The sequence below is a fragment of the Parambassis ranga genome, chromosome 4 (assembly GCF_900634625.1).
Source record: "Parambassis ranga chromosome 4, fParRan2.1, whole genome shotgun sequence".
Taxonomy (NCBI): domain Eukaryota; kingdom Metazoa; phylum Chordata; class Actinopteri; family Ambassidae; genus Parambassis; species Parambassis ranga.
Window position 1 is genome coordinate 17,453,805 of NC_041025.1, and position 17,685 is coordinate 17,471,489.

Genomic DNA, 17,685 nt, shown 5'->3' on the forward strand with positions numbered 1-17,685 from the left:
CTGCTATTTCGCCTCTCCTTTTGGGAACACTGCTTCTACTCTGCTATGGCTTGTCATCTTAAAACTTCATGTTTATATTTAATAGATTTAATGTGTCAATCAAAAAACAATAACCCTGATAAGCTGCTAATTTTACGTTATTGTCAACTGGTGCCGGATGCTCTGTTTGCAGCTAATGTTATCTTATTTTAAGGCATTAGCTTAATGTCTATTTGACTGTAGAGTGCTGTAAACCTCAGCCTAAAAGGGCATGTGAGGGGTGTTTGATGGTTCTTGACACTGCAGCACTGCAGCGCTGTAAGCCAACAAGCCTTAACAGGATTGGGCCAGGCTCCACATGCTAGACGCACGAGCACATACTCAAGCGTGCATAATCACACAAATAACCATCCAAAAGCCCTGAGACTGTGCCTGCAGCTCATTGCGGTGCACAGGGTAACACATACACAAAATCTGTTGCAAAACACAGACTCAAACTCTACACCATCCATCCACAGTGATACCACACGCCTGGCCGCACTCACTTATGCACAAGCCGCATAAACAATTTCCAACACACATTCGTGCATACATCCACGCCGATGTTTATGTGCCTAAACAAAATTAAACTTCACTACTGATGCATGTCTGCCAACGACAAGGCCTTGGTATAGAAACACCGTAAATATGTATGGGTGTGTGTCTGGGTGTGTATGTTAGCAAGCCTCTATTTCAGACTGCATATCTGGACAGATGATCTCATTTAGATGAGGCGCTCACAGAGAAGAAATAAAAACGACTGTTGGATATATATTGCTTCCACCAACACACTATCTGTGGAGAACCAATTCTTTTCATGCATCTGAAGGTAGCAGAGGATTTGTTAAGCACTAAAGAATGTAAGGTCACATTTTTCAATGAGGTGTTGGAGCACAAATAATTTGAGCTGTCGTGCATGTGTGTCTCTGTGCACGTGTGTTGGGAGTAGGGGCTTTCTGCAGAAGAATTGTGGCATCTTGTCACTGTAGTGCAGAGACAATGAAAGCCTGACTGGCTTTAGAAAGATTTCAAGAATTTCAGAATAATAATGAAGAGAGCAAGAAAGAGAGACCTACCATCATCAGCCTCCTCTTCCTCAGTAGGTGAGGCCAGCGGTCCTCTTCCCTCATTGTTTCTTTCTGCCTCCCTCTGAAGACTCACTACCTCATACACCGCATCGCTCTGACTGATTCTCTCTGGTGCCTGCTGTACACACATGAATGCACACATGAGAATTTGACAAATTTGTATATATTAATCAAATCATTTTGCAATCAATAATCATTCATCTTACATAAAATGTTATTATATGCACTATTTTTGTTTACATGTATACCTCTAGTACAGAAAGTCATATGTATGGTCTACTCTTAATACATTGAGTACATGTGTCAGTATGAGATTGCTAATTGAGGGTCAATCAGAATGGCTTGATGAGTTATGACTTTAATTGGCACTAGTGTCTTTAAATGTAAGACAATCCCCAGAGATCTTAATGGTAAAATCTCCACCTTCATAGGAAGAATGACCACTCTTTTCTCTTCGATGTCAAATGTACATGGTTGTTTCAATATAACTCATCCAAGGCAGTTGTTATACACAAAAAAGGCTATGGGCACTTTAAGTGACAGATGCCTGCTGCCACATCATAGGTCTAGGCGTAGTTGAGACTGGCACTTTTCAAGATGGCCACTTTGTGTTGGTATGAGACTGAAATGACAGAGTTAGGACAGCTGACATTCTGTCTGTTAAAATGTAAGTCAGTGCACGCTTGAAAGAGCAAACTGTAATATGTCAAAGATCATTTTGGACACTTTCATTTGTAGACAGAAAAAACCTGTTGTGAAATGCATCTTTAGAGACTAAAGAAATGCACATTATCGCAAAAATACCATCAGACTTGACCTTCAGTGTCATAAGCAACTGATGTCTATTTCTGGTCTATTCAATTACTCTAGTGCTGTTTGCCCCTCTCCTCCACCTGGTAGAATGGATCAATGAGCGGTATTGATTTGCCCACTCGCATGGCGTCTAATGACTAACTCAAGTCAGTGATGAGAGAACAAATTGGCAGAGAATATCAAGCCTGGCCTATTTTTAGAGAAAATCTGAGGAGGCTTAGGTAGCATAATTTGCTTTGCCATGGCCTCTGCGATTGAATAGTTAACCCTGTGGGATGAATTATTAACAGTGATAAAATTATAACAGAAATTTGTGCCAAAGATTGCTCACTGTACAAACACAGGCTCATCAACTACGGATATGTAAGAAGAATTGAGACAACATAAAAACAGGATCAAACAACATTGTTTGTTAATAAAGAAAGAGCATTTCTCTGCTAAATGTTATTGTGTCATTTCTCTGTAGTTGTAGTTCACTCATTAGTGAATGTAGTATCAAGATTTTCTTAAAAGGCAGATGAAACAGGAAAGAATACTTTGTTCATTTTTCCTATTTCAGTATTTTCTAGTGTGAAAAAAGTGAGTTCTTATCAAAACCTCAAACAAATATTTTATGTTTGTCTGCTAATCTTTTAGGAATGTTTATTATCACTGTTTAACGTCTCTAAATCTGATCTTGAGTTGAACTTGCCAGGACTCATTCTTCAAATAAACTTGGACGTGATCTAGCAGACAGCCTTAGCAGGTTTGTTTTCCAAACAAAACTGACACTGAATACATTTTTCAGCGAAGCAGACGGAGAAAGAAATTTCTGGGATTTTGGCTCAGATAATGACTGCTTGGTGCTTCAGATGGCTAATGACTGTTTTTGGCAAAATATAACAATAGGACTACATAAGAGTGTGTGTGTGTGTATCACCTCTGATTGCAATCTTCTAAGGAAACCTCCTCACAATATTATCTTTTAATTAGCTCTTAACCACAGCACCAGTCCAACACTCTTCCATTTTACTGAGGAGATAACTAGAGAGGCAATCAGGCGGACGAGTCAAACCGCTTCTCTTAATTACCCGCACGCAAATAATGAGACAGAGCCTCTTATTAGCCTCCACAATCCAAAGCTTCCCCACACTCCACTGCTTTGCCAGCTCCCTGCGGCCTACTAAAAGAGATCTTCTTTTTAACAGGGGAGGGGAAGCTTAAGGCTTAACTGTATTTTCTAAGCACCTGCAGCAACTGGGTGTGTTTCTATTGGTAGGAGGTAAGTGGAAATGCATGTTGTGAGGGTACTCAAAAGAGCAAACATTTCAGGGATTTAGTGTCAGCACGATACATGATTCATTAAGTAGGTAATGGGTTTTCTATTTTTTTTCTGTTTTGTTTTATTTTAGTCGTGGATATAAATTAAGGCATTGTTGAAATGTGGAAACGTACAATCTGCAAAAGTCTTCAACAACGTGGGTAAACTTTCAATTGACAAAGAGTTCCATCAGTGCAGTACTGGCCATTGTTTACTTCCAAAACAAACTGCTTTTGGGCAGTTTATTGGCAACAATATTGTGCAGGTAAGTGTGGGAGAAGAACAGATCTGTCTGGCTTATGTCACAGAGCTGCTTTTTGCTATTGCAATAACAGCTCCCTGTCAGTCATAAGAGGAAAACCCAAATATATTACAAATCAACACTACCACTTTTAAGCAATATGTTATTGTCAGTACAAGACACAGTTGTAAACATGAGGTAAAATGAGTGGGCAATATCTGTATATTGGACACGGGCAAAAGTAAAGCAGTTGTTGAACAGATAAAATACTAAGCCATTTAAAAAGTGAGGTTTTGAGAGTAGACATACAAACCCTACTGATTGTTTATATTGTATTTTACAATACAAAGTGATCCTAGAAATTGTGATGTAGCGGCATCAGAGAGAGGAAACAGCGCGCTGAACACTAGTACCAGCTCGATAATGAGAGGCAGTCAGTCTAGAAGTGGAGGCACAAGTGGAAGATGCACAGATGGAAAGAGAGAAATGGAAGTCAGCTGCTGAGACATTTGTATCTTTCAGCGTACCATGACCAAGTCTTTCAGTTCTGTTGGGTACATCATTTTACTGGTTATTGAAACACCACAATGCCTCCAAGCTGCCTGTTCTGACCTCCTCCACACACTCATCCCCCAAGCTGCCCACCACTCAAAGCACAATCTGCTGGACAGCACGAGCTGGGTTCAAAACAAATGTTTTCTGGGCTATAAAGCCCTTTGAGACATAAAGTGATACAAGGTTATATAAATAAACATAACTTGCAAATTAAATAAGTGATTGCTAATTGGCAAGCACCTTTGTAGCTGTAATTGAAAAATATTTTATAATTTCCTATGTGCAGGCTGACAAAAACCTTTTTATGGCAAACGTTTAACTATGTTTGACAACATGGATAATATACAGTCACATATATTTTTTTTAATAGTGACTGATGTTCATCATGATATTTTGTGGAAATGTTTACTGAGAAATCAATTGGGAAACTGCTACTGCATGATGAAAAAAAACAAGTCAAAGTACTTCATCAGCAATGCAAAAATCCAATAACCACTCCAGTATATGTCGATGAAGATTCTCAGTCATCCAGGTCTTTTTCATTCAGAAGGTTTAAGGCAAGTCAACTGGACTTGAAGACATTTCGCTGCTCCTCCAAGCAGCTTCATCAGTTCTGAACACTCCAGTATGTTGGCTTAGTTATTTGCTGTGGTCTATTACACACACAGACCTTAAAGGGAACTGTATAACAGGCTGACAAATACGAAAACTGTTCAGGTGTTGTGAGGGTTTCAAATCCTTATCAGGGTCACCTGTCTGAGTTTGAGGTAGAAAGCCTCGCTGAAGGTCTTGCGGCTGAAGTACCAGAAGCGTTCATTGGATGGATAGACCCGGACTAGAGTTTCCAACAGGAAGCGAACTGGCTCCACCACTTCGGTCACTACCAGATCCACTGCCACCGTCATATAGACCTGCTTATCTGGAGCAAAGCAGGAAATGCAAGCAAAACAATGTACATAAGGTTTCTGCAGGGGTATTAGTTGTTTTCATTCTTATAACCAGTTCAAGTAAAGTATAACTCTCCGTCACTCAGAGACACACACAGTCACATCTACTTTGGTGTAGCAGTAAAATCTAACTGTACAAAAAATTTGAATAAATCCAAGCAGAAGAGGTCATCCTTCATCTGGTTTCTACTGAGAGGCAGAAAATTCACATCATATGTCCTGTGGCGATGGCACACCCCCTAGTGGATAAGGACATGACTTCCAGCAGAGGGCTATAAATGTACCCGTTAGGTAAAATGTTTATACTGATAGGTAAGTCTCACAGCTTGGCCAAACATTTTTTTTCCCAAAGCACAGCAGATGTTTTGATTTGCAGCAAAAGATCTGAACCTCAATGTAATGTGTCACCTAATAAGTTCTGTCGTGTAAAAGTCTTGTTAAAGTCTAATTGTTTTTCACTAAGCAAAAACCTCTATTTTATTCTAAATATATGAAAAGAGGGCAGCCAAAAAATATTGTTATTTTATGCAAATAGTGAGAGACATAAATCAAGCACTGGCCAGTTACTTTGACTTAGAGTAACAGACAGAATTCCAGGAATAAGGATTTAGAAGAAATTATGTCAACTGTTCATTAAATGCATAAACCTGCTGTTTGATGCAAAACCAACAAGCTTATTATAATCTTATATTTGCATAGTTACAGGAAAACAGCTACTCTTCTAAATACTGCCATTAATTCCATTATGAGAGTTTACAGCTTTGATAACCCTGCAGCCTGACACCGTGTTATAACCCATCAATGTGTAAAACATACCAACAACAAGCTACAGGTCACAAGGCCGGCCAGGTACAAGACTATACTTTGACCCAGAGAATTGATGAAGGTAAGTATTACATTAAAGATCCAGCAGAACCACTGTGTAATTCCAGATGCAACCTTCAGTTTTCAGTTATGTGTCGAACTGACAATAATGTATGGTAATTATATAAGCTGTATTTTATGTGTGTGTGCAAAACCATTACACAGGTTTGTGATTAGTATTAAACAAAACTTAAAAAAAATCCGAAACTTTACTGGCATCCAGTAACGTACAACATAGTTGTAATAAGTTTTGAAGTAATTTTTTTTTTTATTATTATTTTTTTTTTAATTCAAACGTGTTTCATTAAACTTGAAAGAGATAACTCATCCTGACCTTTGGGCGTGTCTTCATTTAGTGGCTGGAAGGCTGCCATGTTTGGGTTCCATGTTCCTGTGATGATGTAGGCCTTCCCATCAGAGCTCTTTCCCATTGATTCCTATGAGCAATAATCAATGATGGCCCATTAACTACTATCAGCTTTGTTTAAGTACAGTAAAATATGTCAGCAGCAAGTTAAATCACTTCTCCTCACCATGTCTAATAGATGCATGTCACTGTTGCAGACTTTCTGTCCAGGACTCAGCAGCATTCCGAAACACCTTGAGAGAAGACACGGGAGGAACAATCCACAAATCAATAACAAGCAACTCCACTGCAGAGTTACAGCCCACAAGCGGCTCCGAAAGAGAAGGAAACTTTGAAACCCCACATTTAGTATTAATGCGTATGTTTTAGGGAAACTGTTATCTATAATGATCACTCGGTATGGTAAAGTCATTTTAGCATCGCGCTAGAGGTGCAACCTCAGTTTCTGATGTGCATAACATAAGAATACATTTACTGTAGGCAGGATGTCTTGTACTCGAGTATCTTCCTACATTTCATGACTGAAAACCAACAAATACAAAAAACTTAAAATGTCAACAGTCCAGACATCCAAGCAAAGTCTACAGTCTTTCCAAGTAAGTGATAATTCAGCCTCCTAGCAGTATATACAGAAACAAGTGTATTGGTCTCACACAATACATCATGCATTTCAAAAGAATTAAAGACTGAGACTGCAGCTGTGGAATATTAATAATGTGCTGTCAAACACAGACTGAACTTCTCTAAAAAAGGATCAGTTCCAATCACAATAGGGGTTTCCACAGACACTAAAAATAAAGCAGAGGGCAGGTGTCTGTCTCCCACTGATAGCAATAGGTGGTAAAGGGTGAGAATGAAAAGGGGAAGTGACCTACTTTTTCAGTGCTGCTGGAGCATATAACAACATTAAATGAGAGGACTGCATGAAGTTGAAAATCATTTAAAGACTTCAGTATATATTTGCAGGCATGTTGTTGTTTTCTCTTTAGTTTGAATTGATGTCACGCCCATGTTTTGGTGTTCTATATATTTTGTTTTTGAGCTCTACATCATTATCTTCTTTGGTTCATTTAATTTGTTCTGCTGAGAAAGATGCCTTCCATATTGTGGTGTTACAGCACCCTTTTTGCTATTCTGAGCAAAACATAATTATGGTAATCATGTTCCAAAAATAACGCATGTGTTAATTGAAGGAGGGATAACTTGGAAAGAAGGATTAAGTGAGGAAAACCTGACTTACACAGCTGAGAAACAGGAATTCCCTCCTGAGCAAACAGCTTGAGGAATAATTGCAGTGTATCACTTGCAGGGTACCACTTAAGTTAAAGGTTACTAAGACCTGGTCATGCATTAAATTTCTTTTAACTCACCTCTCAATGCCCAGCTCCTTGTTGCACATTTGTTGAACTGAAACCACAACCTTCTTCTGGACTCCCTGTCGCAGCTTGAAGTAGAACTTATCTCTGTCCTTAGGCACTGGACTGTAACAAGGAGGGAGAATTCATGAATATATCATTCTGATTTGTAATGTGAACTTTATATTTTTCTGTGTATTTTTTAATACTATGGGTTATTCTCTAGAATAAAATGGCCCAATAACAGCCAGATAAAACAGCACTGCAGTGTCGTATTTACCCTTTCAAACTACCAACATATCTGTCATGACAGCAGATGTGCTGATTATAAACGTATGTTTTATGTTTGTCACCGCATGGACTAAGTACCTGTAGTTGCCTTTGCCATCATCCTCTCTGATCTCCAGCGAGACAGTGAAGGTGTAGAGATCACTGTCCTGTAGACTAGACACTGCAGTGTCCCGGATGTCCGCAGGCCGCGAGGATCGCCGGAAGGCTGTAGAGAAACTGTACAGGATTCGACTGACCTGGGTGGAAACGAGAGGGGGAAAAAGTAAATGAAAACAGAAGCTGTGCAAAAAAAAGAGAAGTAGAGGTAACTAGAAGGAAGAGAAGAAATAAAAGTATTAAAATATAAATGACTTTCATTTAAGAGCAAGTGGGCATGATAATGGGAAATATTCTAAAACAAAATGTGTAGTGTTAAATAGAATGCATACACAAAAATAAAAAAGCCAGAGAAGAATAATGACAGACATTACAGAGAAAATGTAACCTTAGACAACAGTGCCCCCAACTGGTTCATCACCATAAGTGCTTATAGTTTCAATCACATTTACATGAGCATACAGTACACATATGCAAAAAAAGTCAGTTCATTGGGTCTGCCAGTTGGCAATAAACCATTACTGTTACCAGAAATATAACTGCCAGTATAATTATAAATTATAAAAATAAAATAAATAAATAAAATAATAAAAATAAATAGAAGGTACTGGATTGATGGTTGTATACTTTGGGTATCTGCTCATGCTTACGTCTCTTTTGTGACTTAATGTTGGGAACTTACGGCTTCTTTGATGTGGCAGGAGAAAACATGAATCTGGAAGTCTTCAGAACTTCGGTAACTCTCAGTGAACGAGAAGCAGTCACTTTCTATTGAGCCCTCTCGGCCACGAGCACAGAACAACACCTTGTAGATAGGGAAGGACGCAATCTCTGTGCCTGAGGCCTGGTCCACAATCCTTGGGAGAGTTACAAGGAGATTATGTTTTATGTTTCAATGTAATAGCAGAGCTAAAGATGAGGCAATATATTTTATAGTCACATTTTAAAATGAATTGTTTTATCAACCTTCCTGGGGGTCTGACGTTATGTCATCAATATATTAAGTATCTATGGGATGAAAGAGAACATAACAATGTTTGCAAAAATCCTTTTCTTTTCTCCAAGCACAAGGCCTATGTCTAACTCAATAAATGTAAAATAGTGCAGTCATGTCAACTTGTTCAGTTTGGTCAAAATGATATATGTCTCATTTCCTCTTTGGTTTCTAAACATTTCGTCTTCCCTTTTCATTTTGCTCAGGATGACTAAAAAAAAAATAAACGTATGCACGTCATCATCTTCTTCTGTACCTTCATTTGCTGGCAGGCTTCAAATTAAACGATTGCAGTAGTGGTAATTTATCACCTGAATGTTCGTCCCTATACATTTTTCAGCTTCAGCACACTAATTTGTCTCACTGACCTGACAGAGCCATCTGGACCACAGGGGACATGCAAGGTGACAGGGATAGGAATGGCACTCTCAGCTCGCAGGGTTGCCATAGCCCTCTGTGCCTCTCCCTCATTGCGAGGAGCTTTGACCCAGGTGCAACCCAAGTAAGACAACTTGTTAAACTGGACGCTGTCCTCCTCCAGGACTGTGGGGCTTGATGGTGCTGGACATGTCTCTGATCAGACAGAAAAAATTCAGACTTTTATTTATAAAGCAAATTGTATGTGTAATTCTCTGTGTCTGGCTGTCAGTTAATCGCACCAGCATGAAATAACAGCACACCAAAGAAGAGCGTGAGAGGAAACCACAAACTTCTAGTGAGAAGAGGATAAGACCAGATGGGTTAACAAAAAAAGGTGAGATACAGGAAGCTGGAAGGGGGTCTTCTCTGACATAACCTTTGACCTGGACCTTTTACACAAACAGGAAGCAGAACAATGAGAGTAGCAGCTGGAATTCCACTGCTGACTAGTTCATATTCTACACTATGCAAACAATTTCCTCTTATTCCACTCTGCAGCTCTACTGTCACAGGCCCACTGGCATTACAAACAAAAAGTGAAAAATGAACCTTTGAACTTTTTGTTAAACAAACATTTTCACAAATATTAAATATAGCTAACTGCAACTCATCCTAAAGTAATTATAAAATTAACTGTTAACATTAAGCAGAGAAACATTTGGACATACCTTGACTTTCTGAGGTTTGCAGCGCTACACGCTTCATTCTTGACAACATACCTAACTCCCCTCTTAGCCTTGAGAGAGGCAAGCACATGGTTCCCTCCTCTAAAGTACATGGTTTCAGTGGTTGTTTCATTTCACCTAAAGCTAAAGCTCAACCGGAAGGACCTAACACTCAAATACATCATCTAGAAATGACGGAGAGGTATTGCAGTTTTAGCTCTTCTGACTCAACATAGTTGGTGGTGCAACACAGTTTAGGCTAACAAGGAAATAAAAACCTGGGTTAAACAGGGGTGTACATGAAAGTAAAATGTAAAATGTAAAAAACTACCTAATAAAATACAAAGCAAAATTAATCTGGAGATTTACTGCAGTCTTAATAAGAGGCTCTGCAGTGACAGGAACCAGTTACCTATAACAATGGTGCACCTGCCACTGAGTTAAACAATATACATGGCATTAACCTCTGTAAGAGTTTTATTCTTCCACTTATGTTTGTTGAGCCGTCTGGCCCAACCTCTCCTTGTTCCTTTGTCCTTACACAAAACAAAAAGTTAATCTAATGTCAGAGAGTTCCGATATCATATTGCTAATCTGATATGGCAAAACCGGATTTTGTTATGTCAGAGGCATGTACACAGCAAGATTTCTTCTTGGTAATTACTCCATACCATACTCCACGAGAACAGAGAACTCGCTCCTCACTCCACGGGTGGTAAGAGTAAAAAAAAGTTTGTTTCGGCATGGAGGTACCATACTCCGCGAGAAGTGTGTGTGCATACGGCCCTCCCATGCAGCACACGTCACACACAAAATGTTGACAATGCAATTGTATTGCAAATTGTGTGCACAGTCGTGGTTACCTGGCCTAACAAGCTGATAATGCTCAGGGAAGAGGGCGTACAGCATGACAATAGGTAGAAAATTAGTGTAGCTGACTGTAGCAGACCTCTGGCCTGTGTGAATTTAATTCTGTGAACGTTTGGATGACTGTCTGGAATAATACATCCCGACTCCCAGTGTTTAATGTGCTCGTCGAGCCACTGTAACGCCGCGATCAATACTGGGATTAATTTTTATCGCCACCTTTTGGACAGACACTCTCCTCTGTGTGCCGTGTTTCTCCTTCCAGGAGCTGTTTGCCAGCTGCTCATCTAAACTGTCCATCGTCGTTGTACTTCCTCCTTCTGTCTGTGTGTTCTGCACCTAAAGAAGCTTTTGCGAGTCACCACATTCATCACACCCACTAAATTCCGACCAATCACAGAATTGTTCTCGCACAGCACTGAGAGAAAAAGTTCTGCCCGGGCCATGTGTCCGAGAGAGCTGCAGAACAGGTGCTTCGAGAGAAAAATGACGTCATTTTGTGGGCGTAACGTCGGCAGCGAGGAGCAAGTTCTCTGTTCACGTAGAGTATGGATCCAGCTTAACTCCAGGGAACATAGTGACTGGAAATGGACACAAGACGTTTGTACCTGCATGCTGGGTCTCCAGCACTCGGCTCTCTGGTTCCTTGTGCTTTTCCATCTTTTCCACACTGCTCTTTTCTATCTTCACCTCATCATCATCATCCAACACCTCCTCCATGGCTTTTTCCAGCTGCTCACTGCCATTCCAAGACATCTGAGGAACCGAGCGAAAGACAGAAAATGATGACTGAATCATATATCAATACATAATCAATCAAACCAATATTGGTAACCGTACTTTAGCAAACAAAGGTAAATAAAAAATGACTCAGAAGCTTGCAAATAGATTACTGGATAATTTTGGGCAAACTGACAAATTAAATCTAAAAGTATATGGTTCTGACCTTGAGTCTGGGTTTGCCCTCAGAGCCTTGTGGTGACCCAGCACAACTGGACTGTACCAGAACAAACTCCTCACTGGTGACAGTGGCCACGGATTCTGTAGAGCTGCTAACTTTGCCCAGTGAGGAGCAGTCATCCATGGCTAGCTAGTTTCCTCAGGGTCAGCCGGGGAGACCAGGACTAAAGCTCCCTCCCTCTCCCCTTCCCTCCTGTGTGCTCAGCTCTGTAGAAAGACAGCCTGCATGAACACCAAACAGAGCAACATTGGGTTATTCAGATCTTCTTTTGCCATTTCCATAAACAGCATTTCTAAGTATGTATAACACATTAGGAAACAGCTTCATACCGAGTAATATCTCTGTATTTTGCTAATAAACACATGAGATCAATAGGACACTTCAGAAAATGTGCCTACTGTAATATAGAAGGTTTGCCAGTAACTGGACAAACATCTTTCTGTTGTTGCAACCCACGGTTTTAGGTGTGCGGGTAAACCTAAGCATCCTGTAATCCGAGTTAATGATACCTGCTGAGCAACAAAGACAATTTGTAAGCCTGACCTCAAATCCACAGTTGCACAATCCCTAAAATTGTTTTCAGTCCCTTGTAGGGTGTGATTTAACCCTTTTAAAGATCACTTTTGCCTGCTGCCTTTCACTGTCACTGATAGGCCAAATAATGGAATGGGGTCACTGAGCTACTGAAGAGTGTTTTCCTTTTTTCTTGTTCTTTTTTTTCCACACATGTAAACATGTTTTATTTAGCTCATCTGCATCAGCTCTACATGTTACTTCCTGCTGGCTTAGTAATTGTGATGGGAGTTGGTCTACACCACAAATAGCCTGTCTTCAGGCAAAACAAGTTTATTTTTGGTAGTGAGCCAGCACGAGTAAAAAAAAACACATCAAGTCTTTAACATGTAATTAAGACAGTTTTTTAAAGAGTACCTCTTAAAACTATGAGAATCTTAATACTTCCAGGTGATTAGTAATAGTTAACTCAAAAGTGTTTGGTGACAGCTTATTGAAAGAAAGTGGCATTTCAATTATCTTTATCAGTTAAATCCTAATTGAATTGCTATTCTCTATATTGATATTATTCTGAACAGGACATTGCTGATGTTGACTGAACAAAAAAAAATTCATGCTACACTGAAACTCAAAAAAATCATTTTTATTGATATTTTAGAGATAACCCTGACAGCAAAAATGCATGTTATAGAATTTGTGGGGATCTGGGGGGTGGTCTGGTATAGGGTTTTGTAGTATAAAGAAAGCCCACATCAGCAAGAAGAAATGTATGCATTCATGCACACACAGCGACATGATTAAGTTCACACACAAGGCATTCATACACACTAGTAAATTATATACACACACATGTGCCCACACACAACCCTACAAAAGAAAACGCAGCAGTCATGTGCCCTATTCACACTTATTCAATTATACAAAGCACAGCATGAAGCAGAAAAGTGAACACTCTCATTGATTCATTTATGGAAGTAGCTGCAATGAGAAAAGGAACCCATAACAGAAAGAAACAGTTAGTGACAGTGCATGCTGGGAAATAATGTCATTCAGAGCATTTAGAGTCCGCTGTGTCTCTATTGGATACTGTGTCTTTACTTCTACAGACTGTATCTAAGGTAAACACAATCCAGACATCATGACTTTTATTATTAATTTTAGTTCCTGAATGTTGACTTTGCAAAGCTCTCCCTGTTTGACACAAACGCATACAAAGGCAAAGTGCATTTGACGTGTTAAAATTTAGTTTCACATTAAGAAATAAATGTGCTTTGAATTATCACCAAACAATCACATTGCCATAGCCTAAATGACACTAATGATTTGCCTTGTGCCTTACATTATACTGTTTCTACTTTCTCTGTGACTCTCTAATGTCCTCCTTGGCTTTAACTTACACACAGCAGCAACGTTGCACCCAGTCATTACCAGCCTATTCCTCCAGTACAGTCCCAGTTGGCAGCCGTGCTACCCAACCACCGCCTGTATGGAAATTGTGAGCGGTCAATGGGACAGACAGACTGCACAACACCCACAGGAGCTGAGCTAACTGTCCACATTACATTACATGTGTAAAAATGTGTGTACTCGTCATGTGGGTTGCTCGGCTGAGCTGTCACAGATAGTATTAAAAATCAAACATGAACTGTAATCCCTGCCATGACAGTAAAACCTCTGACACTGTTACTGAAGGGATTTGTGATACTGCACTTATCTAATGAGGGATGATTTTATCTTTTAGACTTGGTGTATTGTTGTAGAAAATGCAGGCTAGTTGCCTGAGCACAGACTGCATGAGCAGGAATTATGGCTGGACCTAACTCCTACTACTCCAGACTGTGCTGGCATGTCAGGTGGGCAACTCTTTCTAGGAAATGATCAGTTCCTTCATTTTCCTACAAGGTTGTATGCTCACATACAGTCTTAACATCAGAACAGGCCTGAGATCAGTGGCACAATACAGAGACTGTAATCAATCTCTAAAGATTGTTGGTGAACACAAAAGAGTGTCTGCCTCCAAAGTGACACCTAACACCTGCCTCTGAATCAATTCTTATTAAGTCTGAAAATACAGCAAGTTATTTCCATAACCAAATGCAACTCATCATCTGTTGTGTTTGTTTATGGAGGCATGCCTACCACTATCAGGGAAGTACACCATTTCGACCTGACGTTGTGACAACATATTCTGCACACAGCAACAACAGGACACCTCATGCATTTTCTATAAAACTGATGAATAAGTGTGAACTGTCGGCCCATTATTGCAGAAGCTCTGGTTAGTTGTCTGGCCGGCTGCGTAATACCACTTTTAGCCAAACAGAAGACACGCAAGACAAAGGCAGACAAGGCAACAAAAGGCTGCTTAGGTTTTGTCCCAGTGCTGAAGCCTGGCCTATATCAGACTGCGTCTTTGTTCCTGTCTGTTGATACTACTGCAGTCTACTGCCAATTAACCATGTATGCAAAGACTGTTACCATTCTTTCTCCATGTCAACTATTAATGCAATCTCAACATGAGGGCTGCACACACATAACAATTACTTGTAAACAGTTTTTCTATGTACTCAATCATTTATAGTAAAACATAGGTTAGAAAACCAGCTGACTTGACATGTAAGGATGCCTTGCACTTTAGCAGTAAATTTATTTTTGGGTGCGGATAACCACAACACCAACACATCTCCTTCACACTACACCTACACTAAAAAAACTATAGCCTTACACATCTACACCCAACAATATTATATTTTTATTTTAAGTGCCACACTGTCCCAACTTGATCTTAGTGTCGAGGTTTTAACTAACTTCAAACAAAAGACACACCTTTTCATCTTTCATAACTGGCCTTGCCACATAATGCATGTCCTCACCCAATTAGCACAGCACCCTCCTTTTCTAAACAAAGGAACCTGACACATAATTTCTGTGATATCTGACTGTTAATTTTATAAGTGTCATGCCTAAAATATTTTTCACAGGTTCAATCATGGCTTGTGGATTTTAAGGTCTCTCAAGTCTCTCCTTCTGTTGAGCTGCCATGATGTCATCCTGTAATCCGGGAGCTGATCCACAGCCGCTGCAGTAATGTTACTGGCATGAAGTATAGGTGCATTTTGTAATAAATAACTAATAGCTAATTTGGCGATAAACTAAAGCCTAATTGTGTGGAACATTTAAAACTCTGGGAAATTGGACCAATCCCAGAAAGTATCTTGATGGCAACATCAAGTCAGACTGATGTTAAGACTTTCACCAGAACACACATTTGTCCTAAATCTTATTCAAGTATTGTCATATTCAGTGTTAAGGTAATATATTAATTACTGCAGCAAACTGTGTGCCTCACTTGTGTCTACAGGCCTATATGGAGACATCACAGACTCTCACAGCAGCATCAGCATGCTAGCTTTACTTGGCAGCTTTTCTCCTCATCTAACACTTGCTATGTTAAATCACATTGGCAAAATATTTCGTCAAGAAAGCCTTTTCGTAACTGTCAAGTGCACATAACCAAAGCTGGCAGATTAATCTCGCAGCAGCTAACCTGACGCAAACGAGAAACACACACACACACATAGCCAGCAAAAAAAAAAAAATATTAGCTTGTGTTAAGCTAAGTTTATCCGAGCAGTCACTGCAGCTTTAGTCTCCCGGCCGACATGACAACATTAGTGTGTCACAAGCAGATATGTAGACGAGAAGCTCTAGCTGTCAGAACAGGTGAACGCAGGCTAAACAGGAAGTACCTGTGGGTGCCAAGCTGAACCTGCGAGCTAAAGCTAAGTTTGGCTAAAGCTAACCAGCTCGAAGTCCAAAACAGCTGGACCACTATTTAGCGGAGAGTGCTCACTCAACAACACCCGCCCGGCTCCGGAGACATAAAAGGCACAAAACAAGACACAAAGCCACATTTTACTTCTCACCGAGTAAGAACGTGGTAGTAAATTCAACAGAGCTGTTAATTACAGAGCTGTCAACTTACTTGTTTGGAGCGTTGTTGCTTGCTAGGTGTCAGAAGAGTTGCGACAAAGATCGTGTATGTTAAAGATAACCCACTCGGGAATTTATCAACACAACTTCCGGTTTGGAATGCTAGCGTTTGGTCACGCATGCGCCGTACTGTTATATGGCTAGGTTCACACGCAAAAATTCAATTTCGATTTTTATAAAATATATATATATACACATGCATATATTTATTTACACAAAAAAATAATAAATGTTATTATGCATTTACTCATTCATTTCGGTTACATGAATGAGTTTTGGAGACATGTTTCCAATCAGTGTAGTTTCTCTTCTTTCTTGTTTAGCATAAATCAGATTGGGATTTTTTAAAAATACACACAAAACAAAGCTTTTGTTGTATCCAACGTTGCATTTTGGGGAGAATAAATGAAGGCTTTGTTCTAATAATTAATTTCACAAACTGGTCCGAGTCGTCTGCCTCATGACACTTATTAGCTGGAGGTTAAATCTGAGCCCTTATTCAAATCTTCCAGAAAATGTGACTTCCTTCTCTTTCATGTTTGTTTGTATGTATGTATGTTTGTATGTTTGTATGTAAGATTCACAAATTACACAATTCCAGCAATTACAAATCTTTAATTGTCAAAAGATAACACCATCAAATATTACTGTTTCTTTATTAATCAATTATAATTTTTGTTTCAACCACATTTCTAAAAATGTTTTTATGTTGTCAAAGATAACTGGTTAGGTAAGTAGTAAAATAGCTAATACGATGTTTAAATAAATGAATGGAGGTGACAGCAACATGAAAAAATGTGGATTTTGGGGCAGAATTCTCAAACTATAGTTTTCTGTACATTTATTTGCTCGGGTTAATTGAATTCTATCTCACAGTCAAAGACCTACAGTGTACAAACAATTAAGAATTAAATTAAGTAGCTGGTGATAAATGAATTGTAGTGCTACTGAAAAGAGTTTGGCAACTTTTGTTAAATGCTTGGATGGTAACAGTTGACCTGTTCCTACTTTATGACACCATGCAGGTCCTGAATGTTTCTTGCACTGCTAGTTCAGCCTCACTGAATCTCTAAATATAAAGACAAACACAGGAAATATTACTGTGTATGGCAAGCAATGCTGGGTAAGTGTCATGTAGAAAATAAGCACAGTGAAACAGTTTCCACTCACATTAATGTGTACATTGACTTTTTATAGTATGAAAAAAAAAACAAAGAGAAGAAAACACAGGGTTATTTGCTTTTCAAAGATTCAATATGAGAGTAGTATAGGAGTATAGAAGGAGTGTGTAGACAAAATAGCACAAACCAGTACAACACACTTCCTCATTTTCAAAA

The 17,685-nt window shown here is 39.3% G+C and overlaps 1 protein-coding gene across 4 annotated transcripts in view; it reads right to left on the reverse strand.

The window, feature by feature from the left end:
• The window catches only part of rabgap1l (RAB GTPase activating protein 1-like), an 85,067-nt gene extending 68,645 nt beyond the window's left edge, over positions 1–16,422 (reverse strand). Inside the window, exons 1-12 of one of the 4 annotated variants that reach the window (XM_028404796.1) lie at positions 16,341–16,378; positions 13,753–13,837; positions 11,828–12,063; positions 11,490–11,637; positions 9,298–9,502; positions 8,618–8,792; positions 7,918–8,075; positions 7,564–7,674; positions 6,360–6,426; positions 6,161–6,263; positions 4,768–4,934; positions 1,095–1,224 (exon numbers count right to left, since the gene is read on the reverse strand). In XM_028404796.1, the coding sequence (XP_028260597.1) occupies positions 1,095–1,224; positions 4,768–4,934; positions 6,161–6,263; positions 6,360–6,426; positions 7,564–7,674; positions 7,918–8,075; positions 8,618–8,792; positions 9,298–9,502; positions 11,490–11,637; positions 11,828–11,965 (1,402 nt within the window). In that variant the 5' untranslated portion in view covers positions 11,966–12,063; positions 13,753–13,837; positions 16,341–16,378. Of the gene's footprint in view, positions 1–1,094; positions 1,225–4,767; positions 4,935–6,160; positions 6,264–6,359; positions 6,427–7,563; positions 7,675–7,917; positions 8,076–8,617; positions 8,793–9,297; positions 9,503–10,017; positions 10,147–11,489; positions 11,638–11,827; positions 12,064–13,752; positions 13,838–16,340 lie in introns of those variants that run through there. The other 3 variants (XM_028404797.1, XM_028404795.1, XM_028404798.1) reach the window with 3 other exon arrangements.
• Between the last annotated feature and the right edge of the window lie 1,263 nt (positions 16,423–17,685).